The sequence below is a fragment of the Littorina saxatilis genome, linkage group LG15 (assembly GCF_037325665.1).
Source record: "Littorina saxatilis isolate snail1 linkage group LG15, US_GU_Lsax_2.0, whole genome shotgun sequence".
Taxonomy (NCBI): domain Eukaryota; kingdom Metazoa; phylum Mollusca; class Gastropoda; order Littorinimorpha; family Littorinidae; genus Littorina; species Littorina saxatilis.
In genome coordinates this window covers 26,171,922-26,191,943 of record NC_090259.1, presented here as the reverse complement: position 1 = coordinate 26,191,943, position 20,022 = coordinate 26,171,922, and the positions used below count along the sequence as shown (strand labels likewise).

Here is a 20,022-nt window from a genome sequence, read left to right as displayed (position 1 = left end):
CGATGGTGTGTTCGCGGAAAACATGTTACTATTTTTAACCTTTACCTGCATTTGACAAAACGAACTCGTCTCGTCATGTCGCTCAAGTTTTAGTCCACGCATGCATTTTTTTGATCTCGTGAAACTAGAAAATACTGTCAGTGACTGCGATCAGTGGACAATTCCTGTCATAAACAACCATGCTGTGGTGTATGTGGGTGTTTGTGTATATACGTGTAGTTTTTAATTGCTTGCACGTGTGTGTGTGTGTGTGTGCTGCAGTATATCTATCAGCAAATCCCCAGTGACTGAGTATTGTTTTTAAACCATTTCCTACTCCAAACATAAACATCAAAATCAAAGCAAATTGCTAGAGTGGATGCCTGATTTGTCAACAGGCACCCCTGCTGGACTGGCCGTACCGTGATCTTCGCGTTACCAATGACGACAGGACGCTAGAGGTTCTCAACGCCCAGGTGGAGGATGCTGGGACATATTCCTGCTTGGCCACGAACCCTGCCGGCCAGGACGAGGTGGAGTTCAAGCTGCAAGTCTATGGTCAGTGTTCTGTCTCTTTTGTGTCTGTGCCTCACTTGTTCTGGTGTACGTGTTTGTGTTAATTTAGCTTGTTCAGGTGTACGTGTTTGTGTTAACTCAGCAAGGCTATCTATGGTCAGTTTTCTGTCTGGTTTGTGCCTGTGCCACACGTGTTCAAGTGTACGTGTTTGTGTTAACTCAGCAAGGCTATCTATGGTCAGTTTTCTGTCTGGTTTGTGCCTGTGCCACACTTATTCAAGTGTACGTGTTTGTGTTAACTCAGCAAGGCTATCTATGGTCAGTTTTCTGTCTGGTTTGTGCCTGTGCCACACTTGTTCAAGTGTACGTGTTTGTGTTAACTCAGCAAGGCTATCTATGGTCAGTTTTCTGTCTGGTTTGTGCCTGTGCCACACGTGTTCAAGTGTACGTGTTTGTGTTAACTCAGCAAGTCTACAGTCAATTTTGTGTCTGTTTTGTGTCTGAGCCTCACTTGTTCAAGTGTGTGTAATTGTGTTAACTCAGCAAATGTATGGTAAGTTTTCTGTCTCTTTTGTGTCTGTGCCTCACTTGTTTAAGTATAGTGTTTGTGTTAACTCATTTTGGGGTAATTCGCAATGCGATTACGTCTCTCAATAACAAGTTTTTATTTCAGTCAGCTGAAATATAAACATGTCTTCCACCATGCTGCTGAGTTTCAAATGAATAATGTCTGGGCTCCTGTGTAGAGATACAGTGAGGCTGTTTGTGACGCTACTATTTTTAGCCAACTTTTAGGTAAGGGGTGATACTGAACTGAGGCATCCCCCATCCAAAATGGGTTAATGCACTTTGCTGACTTTTCTCTGTTTATTTGTTCCTTTGGTTATGCATGCATTCTTTCTTTCCTCTACTTTTTCCTCCTTCCTTTATTTTTCTTCTTCTCTTCTTTAATCATTTCTGTGTTCCTGTGTCTTTAACTTTTAAGTGTATGAAATTTCAACATTAAAGATTTTATTTTAGTTCAGTTTTCATCAATAGGTCAGTAGACAATATTGTGTATACTTAGTCTTTAGTCTCTCGTGTTGGCTGTAGAACATTGGAATCGTAAATGATGATGTAGAAGATGAATGCGTAGTTTTGGTTCGGTTTGTGTGTGTTCTGGACTGTACTGTTGTTCTCTGCTCTGCTGTAACCTTGTTCTGTTTTATTTCATTTCATTAATGTTTGTGTCTAAATGTTCCTGTTACTTAACACTTTCTACCCCACCTATGTTGACCAAGTTTTTTTTAGCCGAGACCAGCTGTGCTGCAGCAGTTCACTCAGAATTGTAGTAACTGTGTAATAACTGTGTATCAACACGCTGGAATGCAGGCGTTAGATCGATGTTACAGGAAGCAACTGAAGCTAACAGTCTAAGCGGATATGTCCGTACCTGGTCAGATAGAGCCATATGAGTGGGTACGGATATATTCGTACCTGGGAGACAATGAGTTAAACCCTTCACTGCCCACCCCGTATGTAATACGTGGTCATTTTCGGTTTGTCCTACACCCATAACCGTATCTCATACGTGGGATTTGTGTCAACAACATTTCAGGACATTTCTGAAAACTAAATGGGAGGTAACCACTGTCCAAGTACTTGTAGGGGTTCTAAACACATTTCTTTCCCATAGACCGTTCGGATAATGCTGTTATACTGTGGCAGTGAAGGGGTTAATGACCTCAAGTGTAGCTCTCTTTGTTTTACTTCTTGAAGTGTTTTCAAACTCTCTCATTGCTGTCTTTTGATCACTTCTTCTTGTACCTCATGTTACCAAACTTGTTCTCTTCTTCCAGTGGGCCCACAGATTCTCAACCCCAGCTCTGACCGCCTGTCCGTGGTGGCCGGAGACGCTATCAGCATGCAGTGCCAGGTGTCCGGCATCCCACAGCCCTCGTTGCTATGGTTACACAACGGCGAGGTGCTGCAACAGACCTCTGACGATGCGCGCGTCAGGCTCCTGTCCAACGACACGCTGCTGCAGCTGTCTAACGTGGCCACCTCCAGTGCTGGGAAGTACACGTGTCACGCTGAAAACGAGGCAGGCTTTGCCGAGAAGATCTTCCACCTTGATGTCTGGGGTAGGTGAAAAGAGAAGGATCTTATTTGTGTTTGTGTTGCAACTTTCCCTTGAAAGTCAAGGGACTTGGAAACACACAGACTCCAAGTATGCTCACACTCAAGACAGTGTCATGCTGCCCATATGGCAGGGTAAAAAGCGGTGTGGTGGGCAAAACTTTCACCATACTGTGACCCTGAGAGTTAAAAGCTTAGGAACGCAGAAGAAGATTGTATTTGTAAATGAGAGAGGGGTGTTTGATGCGACAGTTTCTTTTCTAGATTTGCAATGGAAATTGAAGGATTTTGTTCAGGGAAATTTTTTTTAGTGTTTTGTTAAGTGGTGATGTGTTCTTTCCTGATCAGAACCAAAGTAGCTCCATGGATTTAAATAAATTGGGTACATGTCATAAACTTGGCAGAGTATTTTTGTAGTGTTTCCCTTTCTTGAAACTGATCTTTTTTTGGTGTGCTTTATGTTTGAATCTGAATAATTTTTTTCCATGTTAAACGTTTTCAGTTTCACCAACCATTGACGGAGGGGACAAGCGACAAGACATGCCCGTCATCATCAACCAACAGGTGGACCTGGCCTGTGAGGCCGAGGGCGCCCCCCCTCCGCAGATCACGTGGTACCGCAAAGGACGTGCCGTTCCCAGTTACGGCGCTCCAAACCTGCGCATTCAGGACAACGGCATGACAATGATCGTGATGAGCGCTCAGCTGTTGGACTTTGGCGACTACAGCTGTCAGGCCGTCAACCCCGCAGGACAGGCGCAGAAAAACTTCCGTCTGACTGTTCAGGGTGAGTGTGTGGGGAACATACAGTGGAATCCTCCTTTTAAGACCCCTCAATTTAAGACTCACTCCCTTTTATGACCCTCCAATTTAAGACTCACTCCCTTTTATGACCCCCAATTTAAGACTCCCTCTCTTTTAAGAGCCCCTAATTTTAAGACTCTACCTTTTATGACCCCCAATTTAAGACTCCCGCCCTTATAAGACCCTATTTTCTTATATATTTTTGTTAATAACCAATGTGGATGTACCCCCCATTTTAAGACCCCCTCCTTTTTTAAGACCTGAATTTCTCTGATTTTGTAGAGGTCTTAAAAGGGGGTGGGGGTTCCACTACACTTCTTGGTGTGTGACATATATCCAAGGGTGCTCTTTTTCTGGTTTATCCCTGATTTCTGGTTTGGGGAAAAAAGTGCAGGCCTGGGAATGATATGCCTTTCGTCGTAAATACAACAAAGTCCTTTTCTAATTGTGTAAGAAAAGAGCCTCCGTGTGCCCTTAAACATGCTTAAAACGCAACATTTTCCCGTCAGTACTCCCAAACCACTTTTACTCATTCCTAGGCCTGAAGTGTATAAATTGATTTTTTGTTCGACTCTCACGCATAACTCTATGTTTTAAGACTTTCAACAATGACTGTTCACATTTACGGCTCCAAGGATTTTCAGTATCAAGTTTGGACATTATGTTGCCCTAGCACATTTGGTATATCTCCAGAGACTGCTAAAAAACACAAAGAAACACAGCATTCAGTTGACAGCATAGCCAGAGCTAGCACCCCTAGGGTCAAGTTCTTATGCAGTCTGGAGAGTTTAAATAAAAGGGACTCATTCATGCAAATGATGGAGGCCCGCATCTGAATAATGATTGAAGAAGATGGATGCTTGTGTCTGTATAAAGAGGATGGATGCTCACTTCTGAATAATGATTGATGAAGATGGATGCTTGTGTCTGTATAAAGAGGATGGATGCTCACTTCTGAATAATGATTGAAGAAGACGGATGTCCTTGTTTGAATGATGATTGAAGAAGATGGATTCCGGCATCTGAATAATGATTGAAGAAGATGGATGTCCTTGTTTGAATGATGATTGAAGAAGATGGATGCCCACGTCTGAATAATGATTAAAGAAGAGGGCTGACCATGTTTCAATTTTGATTGAAGAAGATGGATGGATGGATGCCCGCATCTGAATCATGATTAAAGAAGAGGGATGACCTCATTTGAATAATTATTGAAGAAGATGGATGGATGGATGGATGTTTAAAGAAGAGGGATGACTGCGTCTGAATAATGATTGAAGAAGATGGATGCCCGCATCTGAATAATGATCGATGAAGATGGATACCCGTGTCTGAATAATGAAGAAGAAGGAAAAGATGATGACTTTCCCCTTGATTGTGCAGTGCCCTCAGAGATCACAGAAGGCCATGTCCATGTCTGAAACATGATTGAAGAAGATGGCTACCCGTGTTTGAAGAAGATGATGATATGATTTTCCCTTTGACTGTGCAGTGCCCCCAGAGATCACAGAAGGCCCAGACCTGGTGGCGACCAGTGTCAACCAGCAGAGCATCTTGCCGTGCGAGGCCAGTGGTCAGCCCACGCCCACTGTCCAGTGGTTCAAGGACGGCAAACCTTTCCCCTCCACCGGTCTTCGTCATCGCACCATGCCCTTGGGGTCGCTGGAATTCATGCTGGTGCGGCTGGAGGATGACGGAGAGTACACGTGTACCGTGTCAAATGAAGCGGGGAATGAGTCGCGCTCTGTCACCTTGCAGGTTCAGGGTAAGGATTTTGTTCGTTGGAAAGTCTGGAATTTTTGTTGTTGGTTTGTGTGATTGTGTGTCAGGAAATGGTCTTAATTGGGGCTTGTAACACACCGTTCTTGGGTGTCTGACCAGTCAGTAATGTCATTCCTAGCAGACAGACAGACACATATGCATACATTCGTACTCACACACGTATGCCTGCCCGCACACACGTATGCGTGCCCGCATGCACACACACGCACGCACGCACGCACGCACGCACGCACGCACGCACACACACACACACACACACACACACACACACACACACACACACACACACACACACACACAAACAGTTTCTTTATTCACTGTTCTTACATACCCTCACACTCAAAGGTTGTCTTTTCCTTTCGCGATAGTTACATTTCATTTTGCTTTCTTGCCTTGACAGTCCCAGCCAAGATTGTGACGTCTGGCCCTGGAAGACTGAGGATACCTCTGGCAAACAGCGTAACACTGGAGTGCGAGACAGAGGGCTCCCCCCCTCCCAGAGTGTACTGGATGAAGAACAGAGCTGTGCTGGAGGAGGATTCCAGTGAGTGCTGTGGAACCTCCCCTTTAAGACCTCATACGACGGGCCGGCGTGGTGGTACGACGTCGGCCTCCGGCGTGGTGGTACGACGTCGGCCTCTTAATCGGAAGGTCGAGGGTTCAAATCCCGGCCGCGGCCGCTTGGTGGGTCAAGTGTGGAGATTTTTCCGATCTCCCAGGTCAACTTACGTGCAGACCTGCTAGTGACTTATCCCCCTTCGTGTGTACACGCAAGCATAAGACCAAGTGCGCATGGAAAAGATCCTGTAATCCATGTGAGAGTTCGGTGGGTTATAGAAACACAAAAATATCCAGCATGCTTCCTCCGAAAGCAGCGTATTGCTGCCTAAATGGCGGGGTAAAAACGGTCATACACGTAAAATTCCACTCGTGCAAAAACACGAGTGCACATGGGAGTTTCAGCCCACGAACGCAGAAGAAGAAGACCTCATACAATCTGAGAAAAGCAGGTCTTATACAGGAGGGACTTTTCAAATCGATCAAAACTACACTTTCCCTTTTGTCAGACGCCAAGTTTCTTAGATTTGTGGGTTTTTTTGGTTGTGGACTCAGCGAGTCATAGTATTCAGAAGTGGTTCAATAGATTGCGGAATGGCCGCCTGTCCCTGTCTTATGGAACCTGTTCTATTGACCGCCTTTCGATAACAACCCCCTGCCAACAACGACCACCCAACAGAATCCCCAACATATTTTTTGTGTCTGTATAATTTACCTTACCATAGCGACCACCTGTCTTTAACTTAAGGACCACCTTTGGTCGTTCCCTTGGGTGGTCGTTATTAACATGTTCGACTGTTGTTGTTTACATCCGCCCTTGTTTTTCAGACCACAGACAGTTGGCCAACGACTCTCTGTTCATCTCCAACCTGCAGCTGTCTGACGCAGGGCTGTACACATGCTTTGCACAGAACAACGCTGGCATCGATAACAGAGACGTCAGGCTGAGGGTCCAAGGTTTGTCTGATTTCTGCTCATTTTGTGTGAAGGAGGTTTGATGGCTGCTGCTTTTCATAGAGATAACACAATGTTTTTAACTCACATTGGGAATCTCGAGAGACTTTCTTTGTTAACTGTAGTGGGGCAATTACGGGGGTCGAGGCTTGCCAGGACTTTTGACAACAAGTGCACGTGCTCAGATAATTACACAATGGTTTTCCCGGTTTTCCAAACCTCAGGCCTGGGAATGATACACCTTTCGTCGTAAATACGACAAAGTCCTTTTCTAATTGTTTAAGAAAAGAGCCTCCGTGCTTAAAAATGCTTAAAACGCAAAATGTTCCCGTCAGTACTCTCAACCCACTTTTACTCATTCCCAGGCCAGAAAGCTTTATACCACCTTTTACCTTATATGTGTAGAGGTTCGGAAAAGAATGTTCTTTTGGTTTCTCTTCTCTTGTGTTACGGACTCACTGGACTTTCACTCACAGACACAACATAATTATGACCTTGTGACAACAGCGGAGTACTGGGCATGGCAAACTTTATGCCTGTGTTTAACATAGATCTTCTTCTCTCCTCCACTTCGCCTACCGACCGTAAGCCGGTGGCTACACAAAGTTGACTACATCTTGTCAGTTAGTGGAGCACACTACAAAATACGTCCACACTCCGTCTTCCGAAGTTTTCAAAGTTCTCTCAGATTTCTCTCTTACACCCTAGCATGTACATGTATACATAATCAAACTTTAGCTAGAGTCACAAACATCCAATCAACATCTTAGTAACTATTAGCAACACAACATTCTAAGATAATAAGCCATTCCATTGGTTAAAGACAAGAAGAAAGGGGGTGGGGGGGTAAGAGATTACGACCTTCCAACCACAGCTGACACGCTTCTCCCACGGTATGAAATTCAAAAGAAATGACACCCACTTGACAAACCCCGGTTGTCTGGCTGGCGGCACATTACATAACGAACACCTGGGGGCCCAAGGTCTCGTCTGCGGCAACCATCTGACAATTGCACCGCCCACTTCAAAAAGAGATAAGGAACTTTCTTCACCCAACAGGAGATTTCATTGTCTGCAGCTGGCTGGACACGGCTGATGCACACCAGTACTTTTTATTAACAGATACAGACTAATAGACACCAAACACAAAAACAAAACTGGACAATGACAACAGCCTACTCTATAGTTGGTGACTGGTCACCCTGTCACACATGGAAATTAAAAATGACGCATTTCACCATATAAAGAACATAATTTACAGTCAAAGAGTGTACTAAAAGTACTTATTCAACTGTGTGCGTACCAGCATGCTGCAGAAAAACTAAAATAGAAATAATTTATGATTGGCATACAAGAACAAGATATTGGCGTGTTTGTTTCATGGTGAGGAGTGGATAAGAAAGTGTTCTGATTGAAATGAAATTGGGTTGTACAGGCAGGGGGGGGGGGGGGGGGGGGGGTAAGAGAGAGAGAAGAAAAGTAGGGGGATAAGATCAAACATACCTGTTAAAAAAAATTCTGTCTGTCTGTCTGTCTCTGTGGCTGTCTGTTGTCTCTCTGTCTCCGTCTGTCTCTCGCTCTTTCTCTTTCTGTTTTTCTCCCTCTCTTTCTTTCTTTCTTTCTTCCTTATTTTGTTTTTTAATTCTGTGAATTCCAGCATCCTATAGAACAACAGAATAAAATGTTTGAGTCAGTTAGGGACAGATTTACACTTTGCAAGATGACTCACTTCTACCTAATCTACCATCCTATTGCAGTGCCACCCAAGATCATGGTGGCGCAGACAGATTTCATCGTGCAGCAGAATCGAACCATCGTCTTGCCTTGCCAGGCGTCAGGAAGGCCTCGGCCTGCCATGCGATGGGAGCGAAACGGACAGAAAATCTCGTCCACAAATTATCGCGTTCCTTATGGTCGTGTTCACTACATCACCCTGCACACGGGTGCTCTGGCTATACCGCATGTCAGGTTTGTTTCTTGCTACACGGGAACGTCACTATTGAGACCTCCACAAATCTGAGACAATCGGGTCTTAAAAAGGGGATAGGAGCGGGGGAGTCTTAAAATGCAGGTAAATTTACAGAGGATTTTAAACAGAAAATGTAAAAAAAAGTAAGGTCTTGCTCGTTTGATTTGTGCTAGTTTGTTTTAGAATGAATTTGTAAAGCACCTGGAGCCAATTGATGGGACTCGCGCTATGGAAAAGTTATTTATTATTATGATTATTATTATTATTAAGGGGGGAAGTCTTAAATGAGGGGGTCTTAAAAGAACCCAAATATTGCTTGTGGCTGCTAAGCCCCCACTTTCATTGCGCCTAGATCACACTGGGGCCTGGACAGCTTATTTGAGCGGCGGTCATGTGACCACAGTAAAAAAAATCTTTCCTTCTTCTTCTTCGTTCATGGGCTGAAACTCCCACGTTGACTCATGATTGGATTTGTACGTGTATAACCGTTTTTACCCCACCATTCAGGCGGCCATACGCCGCTTTCGGGGGAAATCTTTCATTCAAAAAGTGTGCCAGATAGCCAAGGGAAGTGCCTTGAATGGCATAGCAAGTATGAAAGAAATGACACGGGAATGAATGTTTTACTTGGGGTACGGAAATTTGTTGCAATCATTTTCTTGCCAAGTTAAGTATTTCAGCTTTATCTGTGTAGGATTAGTTTTGTTCACCAAACATCAAGTGCTGCAAGAGAAGTTGTTTATCAAATCCTTTATGTAAAACAGATCTTGATCCACAGTCTTCACTTATGACTACAGATGTTGATTTTGTTGCTCATCTCTGTGATTCAGGGCTAAGGACGGAAGGATGTTGATTTTGTTGCTCATCTCTGTGATTCAGGGCTAAGGACGGAAGGATGTTGATTTTGTTGCTCATCTCTGTGATTCAGGGCTAAGGACGGAAGGATGTTGATTTTGTTGCTCATCTCTGTGATTCAGGGCTAAGGACGGAGGGATGTTGATTTTGTTGCTCATCTCTGTGATTCAGGGCTAATGACGGAGGGATGTTGATTTTGTTGCTCATCTCTGTGATTCAGGGCTAATGACGGAGGGATGTTGATTTTGTTGCTCATCTCTGTGATTCAGGGCTAATGACTACAGATGTTGATTTTGTTGCTCATCTCTGTGATTCAGGGCTAATGACTACAGATGTTGATTTTGTTGCTCATCTCTGTGATTCAGGGCTAATGACTACAGATGTTGATTTTGTTGCTCATCTCTGTGATTCAGGGCTAATGATGGAGGAGTGTACCGCTGCGTGGCCTCCAACAATGCCGGCGAGGACTCTGTTGAGATGAGACTGACAGTGCAAAGTACGTCACAGAATCACTAACAGAAACTAAGTCTGCATTTACTCTGGATGAATGAGTGATTATGGGGATAAATGTTTCACCAGCTCCGAGCATTTTTTGTTTGTTTGTTAACCTCTGGGTTTTTTTTGTGTGCAAGACTGATGGCAATCGGTGACAAGGATTGTGAAATTAGCAAATTTTGTAGGTAAAGTCCCATTTGTTTTTGTCTGGTCAAACTGGTTCTTTGATGCAAAAAAAGTGTATGGAACATTTAATTGTAGACAAAAAAACACATTCACTAAAACCTCAATCTTTGAAGTCGACAAACAAGAATCTTTTTGTTTTTCATTTCAAGTTTTGTTGTTGGTGGTCCTTTGGTGGCTCTTGTGAAGCAGTATACAGTGGTACCTGTGATGAAAGGACACCCTTGGGACCAGCAAAAAGTGTCCCTACATTGCAGGTGGCCTGTCATGGCAGGTTTATTTTGATGGAGATGATAAATAAAGGCACAACAGAAGGTGTCCTTTCCAGTGAGGTGTCCTCTCATTGAAGATGCCTTACAGTACCACCGTAACTCCATCCACTCAGAAATTTTCATTCACCTTTCAGCAAAGATTGACTTGTTTTGTCCTCAGTCCCGCCCAAGATCGAGGGAGCGTCACAGACACTGGTGGCGTCGGTCGGCGACCGTACGGTGCTGCCGTGCGTTACCTCAGGCAGCCCCACCCCCACCATCACCTGGCACTTTGACCGTCGTCGCATCAACCCCAGAGACCCCAAGTACACCATCATGGAGGATGGGTCTCTCGTCATCAACAACGTGCAGGTGTGTTGGCATGGTTAGCTGCTTGTTAAACAGAGCTGCCAACTGCTACGTTACGTTTTAGCAGAAATTGCTGTTGCGCCAAGCAAAAAATGTATTTTTTACAAGTAAAATGACTATTTCTAAGAATACTCACCTCAATTTAACTAATAGGAGTTACCTTACTTACGAGTGCTAGACTGAGAAGCGTCCTATGTTACCAGTACTAGACTGTAAACAAGGTCGCTAACTCTAGATTTCCGTCGGTATACCATTTAGGGGAGTTGTCTCCCTTTGTCGGTAGTACCTCTCTGCGCATGTGCCAATGCCCATAATCCCCAGTTTTAATTCGAAGCTATTAAGTCAATAGCGGGGTTGGTGGGAGGGTCTCTGGTTAAATTGAGGTGAGTATTCTTAGAAATAGTCATTTTACTTGTAAAAAATACATATTTCTTTCGAATACATCACCTCAATTTAACTAATAGGAGAATAGATAACAGGCTGGAGGGTTGACTTTCGATCGGTAATCTAGTGTCACCTCACCCGACTCAGCCCATTTGTCCGGAATCCCCCCTGTAAAATCGGGGGAAGAAAAGGATAGATCATCGGACTGAGAAGCAAGAAATCCTGAGTCGGGCGAGTGGCAAGTTGCATTGTTGCCACTGTGTCAACTTGCTCCAGAAAGGGACAATCGAAAGAAAGTCCCACCTGTCAATGTAGAGCTGGTTTCTACTCGATGGTCGTTACTATTCATCTGATCACTTGTCTTTATCAATGTTGGGTTATGGTTATGACTTGCCATTATGCGCCTTGAGCGACCCAACTCCCCAGCAACGTAAAGTTCTGCAGGCGGATCAGGTGAACGACCTAAAAGATGAGGAATGGTCAGAGATAACAATTCCTCTAATACCTTGAACTTATCACCAAGGTGCGTCTCTGCGACTGATCCTCCATTTAAGGGAGATTGACAGAGTTTCCAGAGATCCTGTAGAATTCTGGTCTGAGGCACCACTTTCCATGGCAAACAATTGTGCCAGTCGCATGAATGAATATATATATATATCCTCTCTGAATTTACCTCTCTAATGAGGATGGTAGGCACAGATACCAGTGTAAATTCAGGCTGACTTAGCTGTTCCTCCTGCGTGACAGGAAGTAAGCGCAAGTGCGCTCAGCAGTACGGTCACTGTCTGCACCTTACCTGTGCCTGTCTCAACGCATGTGGGGGCTATAAGCCTACCCTTAATGGTTATAGGTACCATTTGTCCTAGAATAGCCAGTGAAAGACAGCCAGCTGTATTGCCTTTACCCAAGGGGAAAACCTGCTTCTTACTTTGAAATTCCACACTTATAGCGTGAGGGGGTCCCCAGTGACCATGGGCATCTCTGAGCCCTTATTGGCTGAATGACCGCTCTTGTCTTACTCAAGAGGGTGCCATGCCTGGCATGCAACTCACTGAGAGGTCCCATTTGTGATTTCAGCAGGACCGTTTTCTGGCTTGATCAGCCAGGTCCTTGATCTAGGTTTTCTGTAAACATGGTTGTAGGTGGCATCTGCTGGGTTGTCTGCCCAGCATAGGTTTTGTGGGTTCTGGGACACTCCAGATTTCTGTAGAGCTCACAAGTTCTTAGATGACTATGCAGTGATGATCTCCGGCCTATGGCCGAAGGTGCACTATCTTGGGCTGATGCAAAGTTCTGCCCCCTGGTAGTTGAACTCGCAAAGATGTCTTATGTTGTGATCTCAGTAGTACTTCTGCCTAGATCACCCAAGTCCATATCTGGATTTACAGTAGGCGTGGCTGTGGGCGGCAAGTGTTGCATTGTCTGACCAGCATAGCTTTGTGAGCTCTGGGGCACTTCAGCTGTTTGTGGAGCTGAGCTCTAGGGTGACTATGCAGAGTTGTTTTCAGGCCCCTGCCTGAGGCAGGAGGTGTACTCTCTTGGTCTGATGCATAGTTCTGACTTGACAAAGGTCTTAGTCAGCACCCGAGTTGCCACGTTTCTCGCCCAAAAACGACGCGTAGACTGGGAGTGAGTGAGATAGGCTGGTGTGGTATTCCTGGCTCCAGCTAGGATCTCACTGTGTCTCTACCTCAGGCTCTTCGAGCGAGGGAGAAAAGGCTGGTGTGGTATTCCTGGCTCCAGCTAGGATCTCACTGTGTCTCTACCTCAAGCTCTTAGAGTGACACAACTTATACTCACCCAATAACCTTGTGTCACCGTAGACTGGGAGCGAGGGAGATAGCCTTGTGTGGTATTCCTAGCTCCTGCTAGGATCTCACTGTGTCTCTTTCCTCCAGCTCCTTTAGCTTTAGAGTCCAGGCATCTGAGAGTCTACATATGGATGGGATGGACACATTCACCCATTGTCAAATGTATTGCCGCACTCATTATGCCTTTCGGGGGAGGAATACCTCTAGGTCTTATCTCTGTGGTCCAGGGATCTTAGAGCGCCAGTTGTAAGAGGCAAACGAAGCTTGTCCAATTCAAGGTTCGGTTGGAAGGGGTGGCTAAGCCTTCCCAAATCCAAGTGTGTCTGTGGCCGTACCCAATACCCCTAAAGGTAGAGGAAGCTCTTCTTGTTCCAGGAAAATTTGACTCAATGATGGAGGGACGTATGGTTTACCCAGTCCAAGATGTCTGGCAGCACTAATCAATCCGCATGGGCTGAGAGGTCCTCCTTGATCTATGAAATCTGGCCCATGGATCTCATAGTGCGGATGGCTGGCCAGACCTCAGACTATCTCTCAGTGTCCTTCCTGGAAAGTCCATGGAAAAACGGGCGGAGTCACCTCGGGAGACATTCCCTCTTTAGTCAAGTCTGTCCGTCTCTGAAGCATGACGTAGGTTGAGTGCTGTCCCTGTTGAAGGGTTTTGCCTTGACTTGGTTTGTTTGCTTAACGCCCAGCCGACCACGAAGCGCCAAATCAGGGCGGTTCTTGACTTGGTCCAAGGATGATAACCATGAGGTTTTGTAGCCTAAAGACTGCCTGACCCTGGGGTAGGTTGTCTTCCAAAAGCTGCTGATCATCTCAGGGGCACCTGCCCAGTGATCTTAAATGGCCAATCCCTTCTCTAGGACGTCTACTGTCGTCTCTCCTGTTGATGCTTCTGCCAGAGTTGTTACCATTATCAGTCGAGATGTGACCTGTTACAGGTGTCGGACATCCTCTGTTGAGTGTCGACTGTACAATCTGACATTTCTATCATCATCCCCTGGCTGATGCGGGTGTCAGATGACCTTCAGGAAGAAGGGGAAACTCTTACAAGTTGTTACGCTGAGTCCGTCCACAGGTCATGAAAGCATTCTGTACTTGACGATCTCAGAGCACTTCTTCCCCCGTCTCTGCGTTATCTCCAACAGCTCCCCGCCTTGTGATGTAGCCTGAACATGCTCACCCGTGTTGCCCGACGCTTGTATGGCAAGATTCTTGGGCCTGTTACCCTGTTGAACAAGCTCCACTCCAAGAGTGAGTGATCTTCAGAGTCGTTTCCTCAGGCAAATGTCTTGAAACACTTTGATTCCTCTTATCTTGGTACGCAGTGTCTGTCTTGTAGCTGTGTATCCGAAGGAGACATCTAGAGACCTCAAGAGCTTGCAGTATGCATGGAAACTGATGTGACTACTATACCCTGTTCAGTTGTCCACCGCTGTTTGACTGGTGATCTGTATGCAGATTGCAGGTGCCATCTTGTTACTGGTAGGGCGGCTCCCCGGTGTGAAGGTTGTAGCCTCTAACCATCAGCTCTCCATTCCAGGTGATGAAGATAACTAGGAGGCTCTAGGCATTCTCCTCACACTCCCAGACTTCTGTGTAGCCGGGCACTGCTGAATATGGTCAGGCGTAAAGTGTTGGTCTAGTTCCAAGAGCGTTAAACATTAGGTCTTCCTCAGTCCGTCAGGAGGTGGTAGACAGGCAATGGGGGGCGGGAGCTGTTCTTCCGGTGCTGAAGCATCGCTACAGGCAGTTTGCAGCACTGAATACTGGTAGTCAAAATGCATGAAGCCACCATCATGATGGGGAACCCTGGCAAAGATAGTGGTGGGAGGGGCCCAGTCCTGTCAACAGCCGTGTTTCGGGGTCACCTCAAGGGAGAGGTTGCAGACGAGGCTGTAGCTACCTCAGGGAGATTCTACTCATGTTACGCCCAGTGGACGTCTTGCCTGACAGCTGGAGGGTCTGTCATAAGCTGTCGCAACGATCCTGGGAGTTATCAGGGCGAAAAGGAAGCCTGTCTCTTCCTGTGCTTACTGGAGGTATTCCCCCAGAGCGCCCGACATTGTCTGTTTGGTAATGTCTACGTATATATAAATACATGTCAATATGACTTAATTCCCCCTCGTACTGATAACGGCATGGATGTGCCAAGAGTTTATCCAGTACCTTTCTCATGAGAGTAGCCGCTCTGTCTAGGAGGCATAGTTAATTGTGTGTTGTAACAACATCCGTTTAGCAAATATGTTATATTTTCCATAATATGAAATGATAAACATTGTATCCCTTGTATGAACCTGACTAGAGCCAGTGTTATTTAAGGGCGGCCTCTTATTGTTAGGTCCTGTTGTCTACTTCTGAGAACCTAGTCGTAGGATTAGGTGACAACAGTAGAGATGTGGCCTTGTTAAAGGTCAAAGGCTTAGGTTTTGCCTACGAACCAGGAATAAGTAGAGGCATGACAACATTATAGGAAGCTCCCCTGTGAGTATTATTCAGAGCCTTGCTCGATCTTGCATGTTGTGAAAACTCAGCTGAGTGTAATACTCATGTGTTAACAACCAAGTTTATTCATAACATGTCATTCAAGTGTAATGTACATCAATTGTGCACTGGAACAGAACATAAGTATATATGTGTGCCTGTTCTAATTGAATTTGAAGAGCTGTCTCCTGGCACTGTGGTATCAACAGATTTTAGCTGAGTGTAAATCTCAAAGTGTAAACACTTGAGTTTATCCATAAGTTAAATCTTTTACCACTCAGATAGCTGATTTAAACACTCCATGAAAATGGAATTTGTAACATCAACTGACTTCTTTGATACCCTTTGCCAAGAAAAAAGGATTATATCCCAAAAAAGATGTCCCATCTGTGTTTGCATACACTTTAATTCTTCCTTGTCAATTTAAAAAAAAAAAAAAAAAAAAAAATTTATTTTTTTTTTATTTTTTTTTTATTTTTTTTTTTTTATATATATTTATATATATATATAATGTGTATGTATGCACGCATACAAGTTTACAAGTTAATCAAGTTAAGTTGGCAAGGAAGTATTCTTTATCCAATTTGAAGAAGTACCACCACGTGGTCTCTGTGAGTCCACCATGAACATCTGATAAAAATACCAAAACCATAATCTGCCAACCGCAGAAAACATCGTTTCCCAGAAACATAGGAGAGAGAATTACTTGCCTTTCTCTGAGAGTAAAGGAAGTTCCCTCCGTAATATTCCCGGAGGCGCATATCTCAATCTCAGTGTTTGGTTTTCTTTCCAAGCGGGCGAGGTTTGTTGTTGTTATTCTTCGATACAACCCGCTTTCAGTTCTATCAGCGTTCAAGCGTACTGCGGTCCGTATATACGCTGCCCGCAAAAGTCATCGCAGTTTGTAATGACCGAAGTATTCATACGCCATATGTAACATTCGCGGGCGCTCTGTGCCTTCAGTTCAATCAGCGTTCAAGCGTACTGCGTTCCGTATCTACGCTGCCCGCAAGAGTCATCGCAGTTTGTAATGACAGAAGTATTCATACGCCGTATGTAACCTTCGCGGGCGCTCGGTACTTTGTACGCCTAAAAATTCGGATCAGAAATGCGCTTCCGGTCGGGATAACGCGCATGGTAAACCTCGCTGTAGTCGATAAAAAGCTGTTAAAACGCAAAAAACTTCCGGGTAATTTCGAAGTTGAAGGTCTTGTTCGTATTCCTACATTGATGTGTAGGGTGACCTGCCGTTGCTTTCCATTGAAAGCGGCAAGGTAAGTTATCGTTCGCGGAGTTCTATTGCGCCAATGAAACCGGTCCAACCGCTGTAAATATCTGTTCGACATTCGTAACGACTGAGTAAAGAATAGTTGTCGTTCAATTGCATGTTCACTAGTTAAAAAAAGACAAGTAACGGAGCCTGTTAGGCTCTGTGTGTCAACAAGGTATCATTGATGATTGAAGTACCTTCTAGTTCTACTTATGACCAAGTAACTTTGTTACATTTTTAAGCCGTTTCACTTTCATTTTCACGGTTCGTTACGTTGTTCAACGTGATGAATCATTGAATGTATACGGGCGTAGTAATCGCCCTTAAAAAGGAAAGCCCAAACCGTGATTGAAGGTGAATGTTGTAGTTCCTGTGAAGGAAGTCTTCTTAGACGGGAAAGGTCTAAATACACGTCTAGCTCCCCGTAGCAAGAAATTGAAACTGGGGATTATGGGCATTGGCACATGCGCAGAGAGGTACTACCGACAAAGGGAGACAACTCCCCTAAATGGTATACCGACGGAAATCTAGAGTTAGCGACCTTGTTTACAGTCTAGTACTGGTAACATAGGACGCTTCTCAGTCTAGCACTCGTAAGTAAGGTAACTCCTATTAGTTAAATTGAGGTGATGTATTCGAAAGAAATATGGCTACGCTTAAACAAAGATTAACAAGCATGGAACAGTGTCCATCTTTCATGTGAGTCTTGGTACTTGTTTCTACTTTTCACTCTGTGTCGACAGTCGATGTTGTCCACACTGAAAAGTGTCACTGCAGACTCTCTCTAATACGCATACGTTTCAGCTGTTGTTTCCTAGTCGTCTTCTTCTTCTTCTTCGTTCATGGGCTGAAACTCCCACGTTCACTCATGTTTTAGCACGAGTGGAGTTTTACGTGTATTACCGTTTTTACCCCGCCATGCAGGGAGCATACGCTGATTTCGGGGGAGGCATGCTGGGTATTTTCGTGTTTCTATAACCCACCGAACTCTGACATGGATTACAGGATCTTTTCCGTGCGCACTTGGTCTTGTGCTTGCGTGTACACACGAAGGGGGTTAAGTCACTAGCAGGTCTGCACATAAGTTGACCTGGGAGATCGGAAAAATCTCCACTCTTAACCCACCAGGCGGCAGCGACCGGGATTCAAACTCACGACCTCCCGATTAGTAGGCCGACGTCTTACCACCAAGCCACTGCGTCCGGCGTTTCCTAGTCTGAATACAGTTATTAATTAAATGTATATTTTTGTTTGAGATATCATAAACACGGATGCGCGATTGAATTTAAGACAATGCTACACTAAATTAAGACACCATTTGCTACCTTTAAAATTGTAAATTGCTACACTTCACAGGGGTTGCTAGCTCATGTTGAATGAAAAGGCAGATTTTAAGGGAAGGCGGGTAGGGTTAGGAGAGGGAGGGAATATGCTGTGTATTTGTTAAAGTAACTGTCATTCTTTAAGTCTACCTGCATTTCTCTCTGTCTTTCTGTCTCTGTCTCTAAATGGTTTTTGGTATTAGCCCCTCTTGAGAGCAGACACTATATTTAAGCAAACATGTAGTACTTGAAATCTAATCAGATAGACTGCTAACGTTCCAAGTCAAGAATATAAAAAAACAAGAAAGGTTGAATTATTGGACTGTTTAATTCAGGACTTCTTCTTCTTCAGCGTTCCAGAATTTTCTGGTTACGTGTGAGCTCGTTTGCCCATTTGGGTTCCCCACACTATACTCTGAGAGCATAGTCAGCTTCACTCCGCTTTCGTTGAGTAGGCATGCTGGGTAGTTTCGTGTTTTCATAACCCACCGAACTCTGACATGGATTACAGGATCTTTTCCGTGCGCACTTGGTCTTGTGCTTGCGTATACACACGAAGGGGGTTAAGTCACTAGCAGGTCTGCGCATAAGTTGACCTGGGAGATCGGAAAAATCTCCACTCTTAACCCACCAGGCGGCAGCGACCGGGATTCAAACTCACGACCTCCCGATTAGGAGGCCGACGTCTTACCACCACGCCACTGCGCCCGTCTAATTCAGGACAAAGCCAAACACTCACAAGAAATTTGACCTAGTGGACAAACAAGAGACAAAACAGACACGAATAAATGATGCTGTGACTTGTCTTGGAATGTGACTGGGATGACTCCAAGATGGTCAAAGCAATTTAGAACATGTACTTGACGGGCGCTGTGGCGTGGTGGTAAGACGTCGGCCTCTAAATCGGAAGGTCGAGGGTTCGAATCCCGGTCGCTGCCGCCTGGTGGGTTAAGTGTGGAGATTTTTCCGATCTCCCAGGTCAACTTATGCGCAGACCTGCTAGTGGCTTATCCCCCTTCGTGTGTACACGCAAGCACAAGACCAAGTGCGCACGGAAAAGATCCTGTAATCCATGTCAGAGTTCGGTGGGTTATAGAAACACGAAAATACCCAGCATGCTTCCTCCGAAAGCGGCGTATGGCTGCCTTAATGGCGGGGTAAAAACGGCCATACACGTAAAATTCCACTCGTGCAAAAACACGAGTGTACGAGGGAGTTTCAGTCCACGAACGCAGAAGAAGAAGAAGAAGAACATGTACTTGCTTATCTATCAGCTTTGTTAATGAAGAATGATCTCTCTGTATCTCTCTTTGCCCTACTCTCTTTCTGCTTATCTCCCCCCCTGCTGTTTGCATTTCTGTTCACTGCATGTTGTGGTGACTTTGTGTGACAGGAGGGAGACACAGGGAGCTATCTGTGTTCAGCGGAGAACGATGCAGGCAGAGACTCACAGGGCCGACTGTTGAGAGTACAAGGTAAGGTGAATGCTTTTCATGCTTCATTGACTTGCATCGGTCTCGAATAGCAATTATAACAGCTGGAGAGACGATAAAAAAACAAACCCAAGCAACCATCATGCTTCAAAGAGTAAGAGACTGCAAACCTTGTTTGGATCTTGTTTCGGAATCTGGATAAAGCTTTGTTAGAATCCATCCATGTAAATTCTCATTTCATTCACAGTGGAACAGCCCTTTTAAGAACCCCCCCCCCCCTCCCCCTAATTTAAAACTTCCTCCCTTTTATGACCCTGTTTATGACCCAGATTTTCGGTTCATAACCTCTTTAAGACTCCCTCTTTTTTTAGACCCAATTTTCTCCAATTTTGTAAGGTCTTTAAAGGCATATGTACGCGCTCCCGTGTTTACAAAGTGTAGTTTGCCCATAATCGATGTCAAACGCACCATAAGACCATATA

The 20,022-nt window shown here is 44.8% G+C and overlaps 1 protein-coding gene across 2 annotated transcripts in view; it reads left to right on the top strand.

Moving 5' to 3' along the window:
• LOC138948937 (hemicentin-1-like) overlaps window positions 1-20,022 on the top strand; it is a 169,177-nt gene that overhangs the window by 104,771 nt on the left and 44,384 nt on the right. For both annotated transcript variants that reach the window (XM_070320602.1, XM_070320603.1), the window contains exons 34-43: window positions 378-537; window positions 2,334-2,618; window positions 3,116-3,400; window positions 4,910-5,182; window positions 5,600-5,743; window positions 6,586-6,714; window positions 8,469-8,679; window positions 9,949-10,031; window positions 10,646-10,836; window positions 19,501-19,582. In XM_070320602.1, coding sequence (XP_070176703.1) covers window positions 378-537; window positions 2,334-2,618; window positions 3,116-3,400; window positions 4,910-5,182; window positions 5,600-5,743; window positions 6,586-6,714; window positions 8,469-8,679; window positions 9,949-10,031; window positions 10,646-10,836; window positions 19,501-19,582 — 1,843 coding nt within the window. The remainder of the gene's footprint in view (window positions 1-377; window positions 538-2,333; window positions 2,619-3,115; window positions 3,401-4,909; window positions 5,183-5,599; window positions 5,744-6,585; window positions 6,715-8,468; window positions 8,680-9,948; window positions 10,032-10,645; window positions 10,837-19,500; window positions 19,583-20,022) is intronic.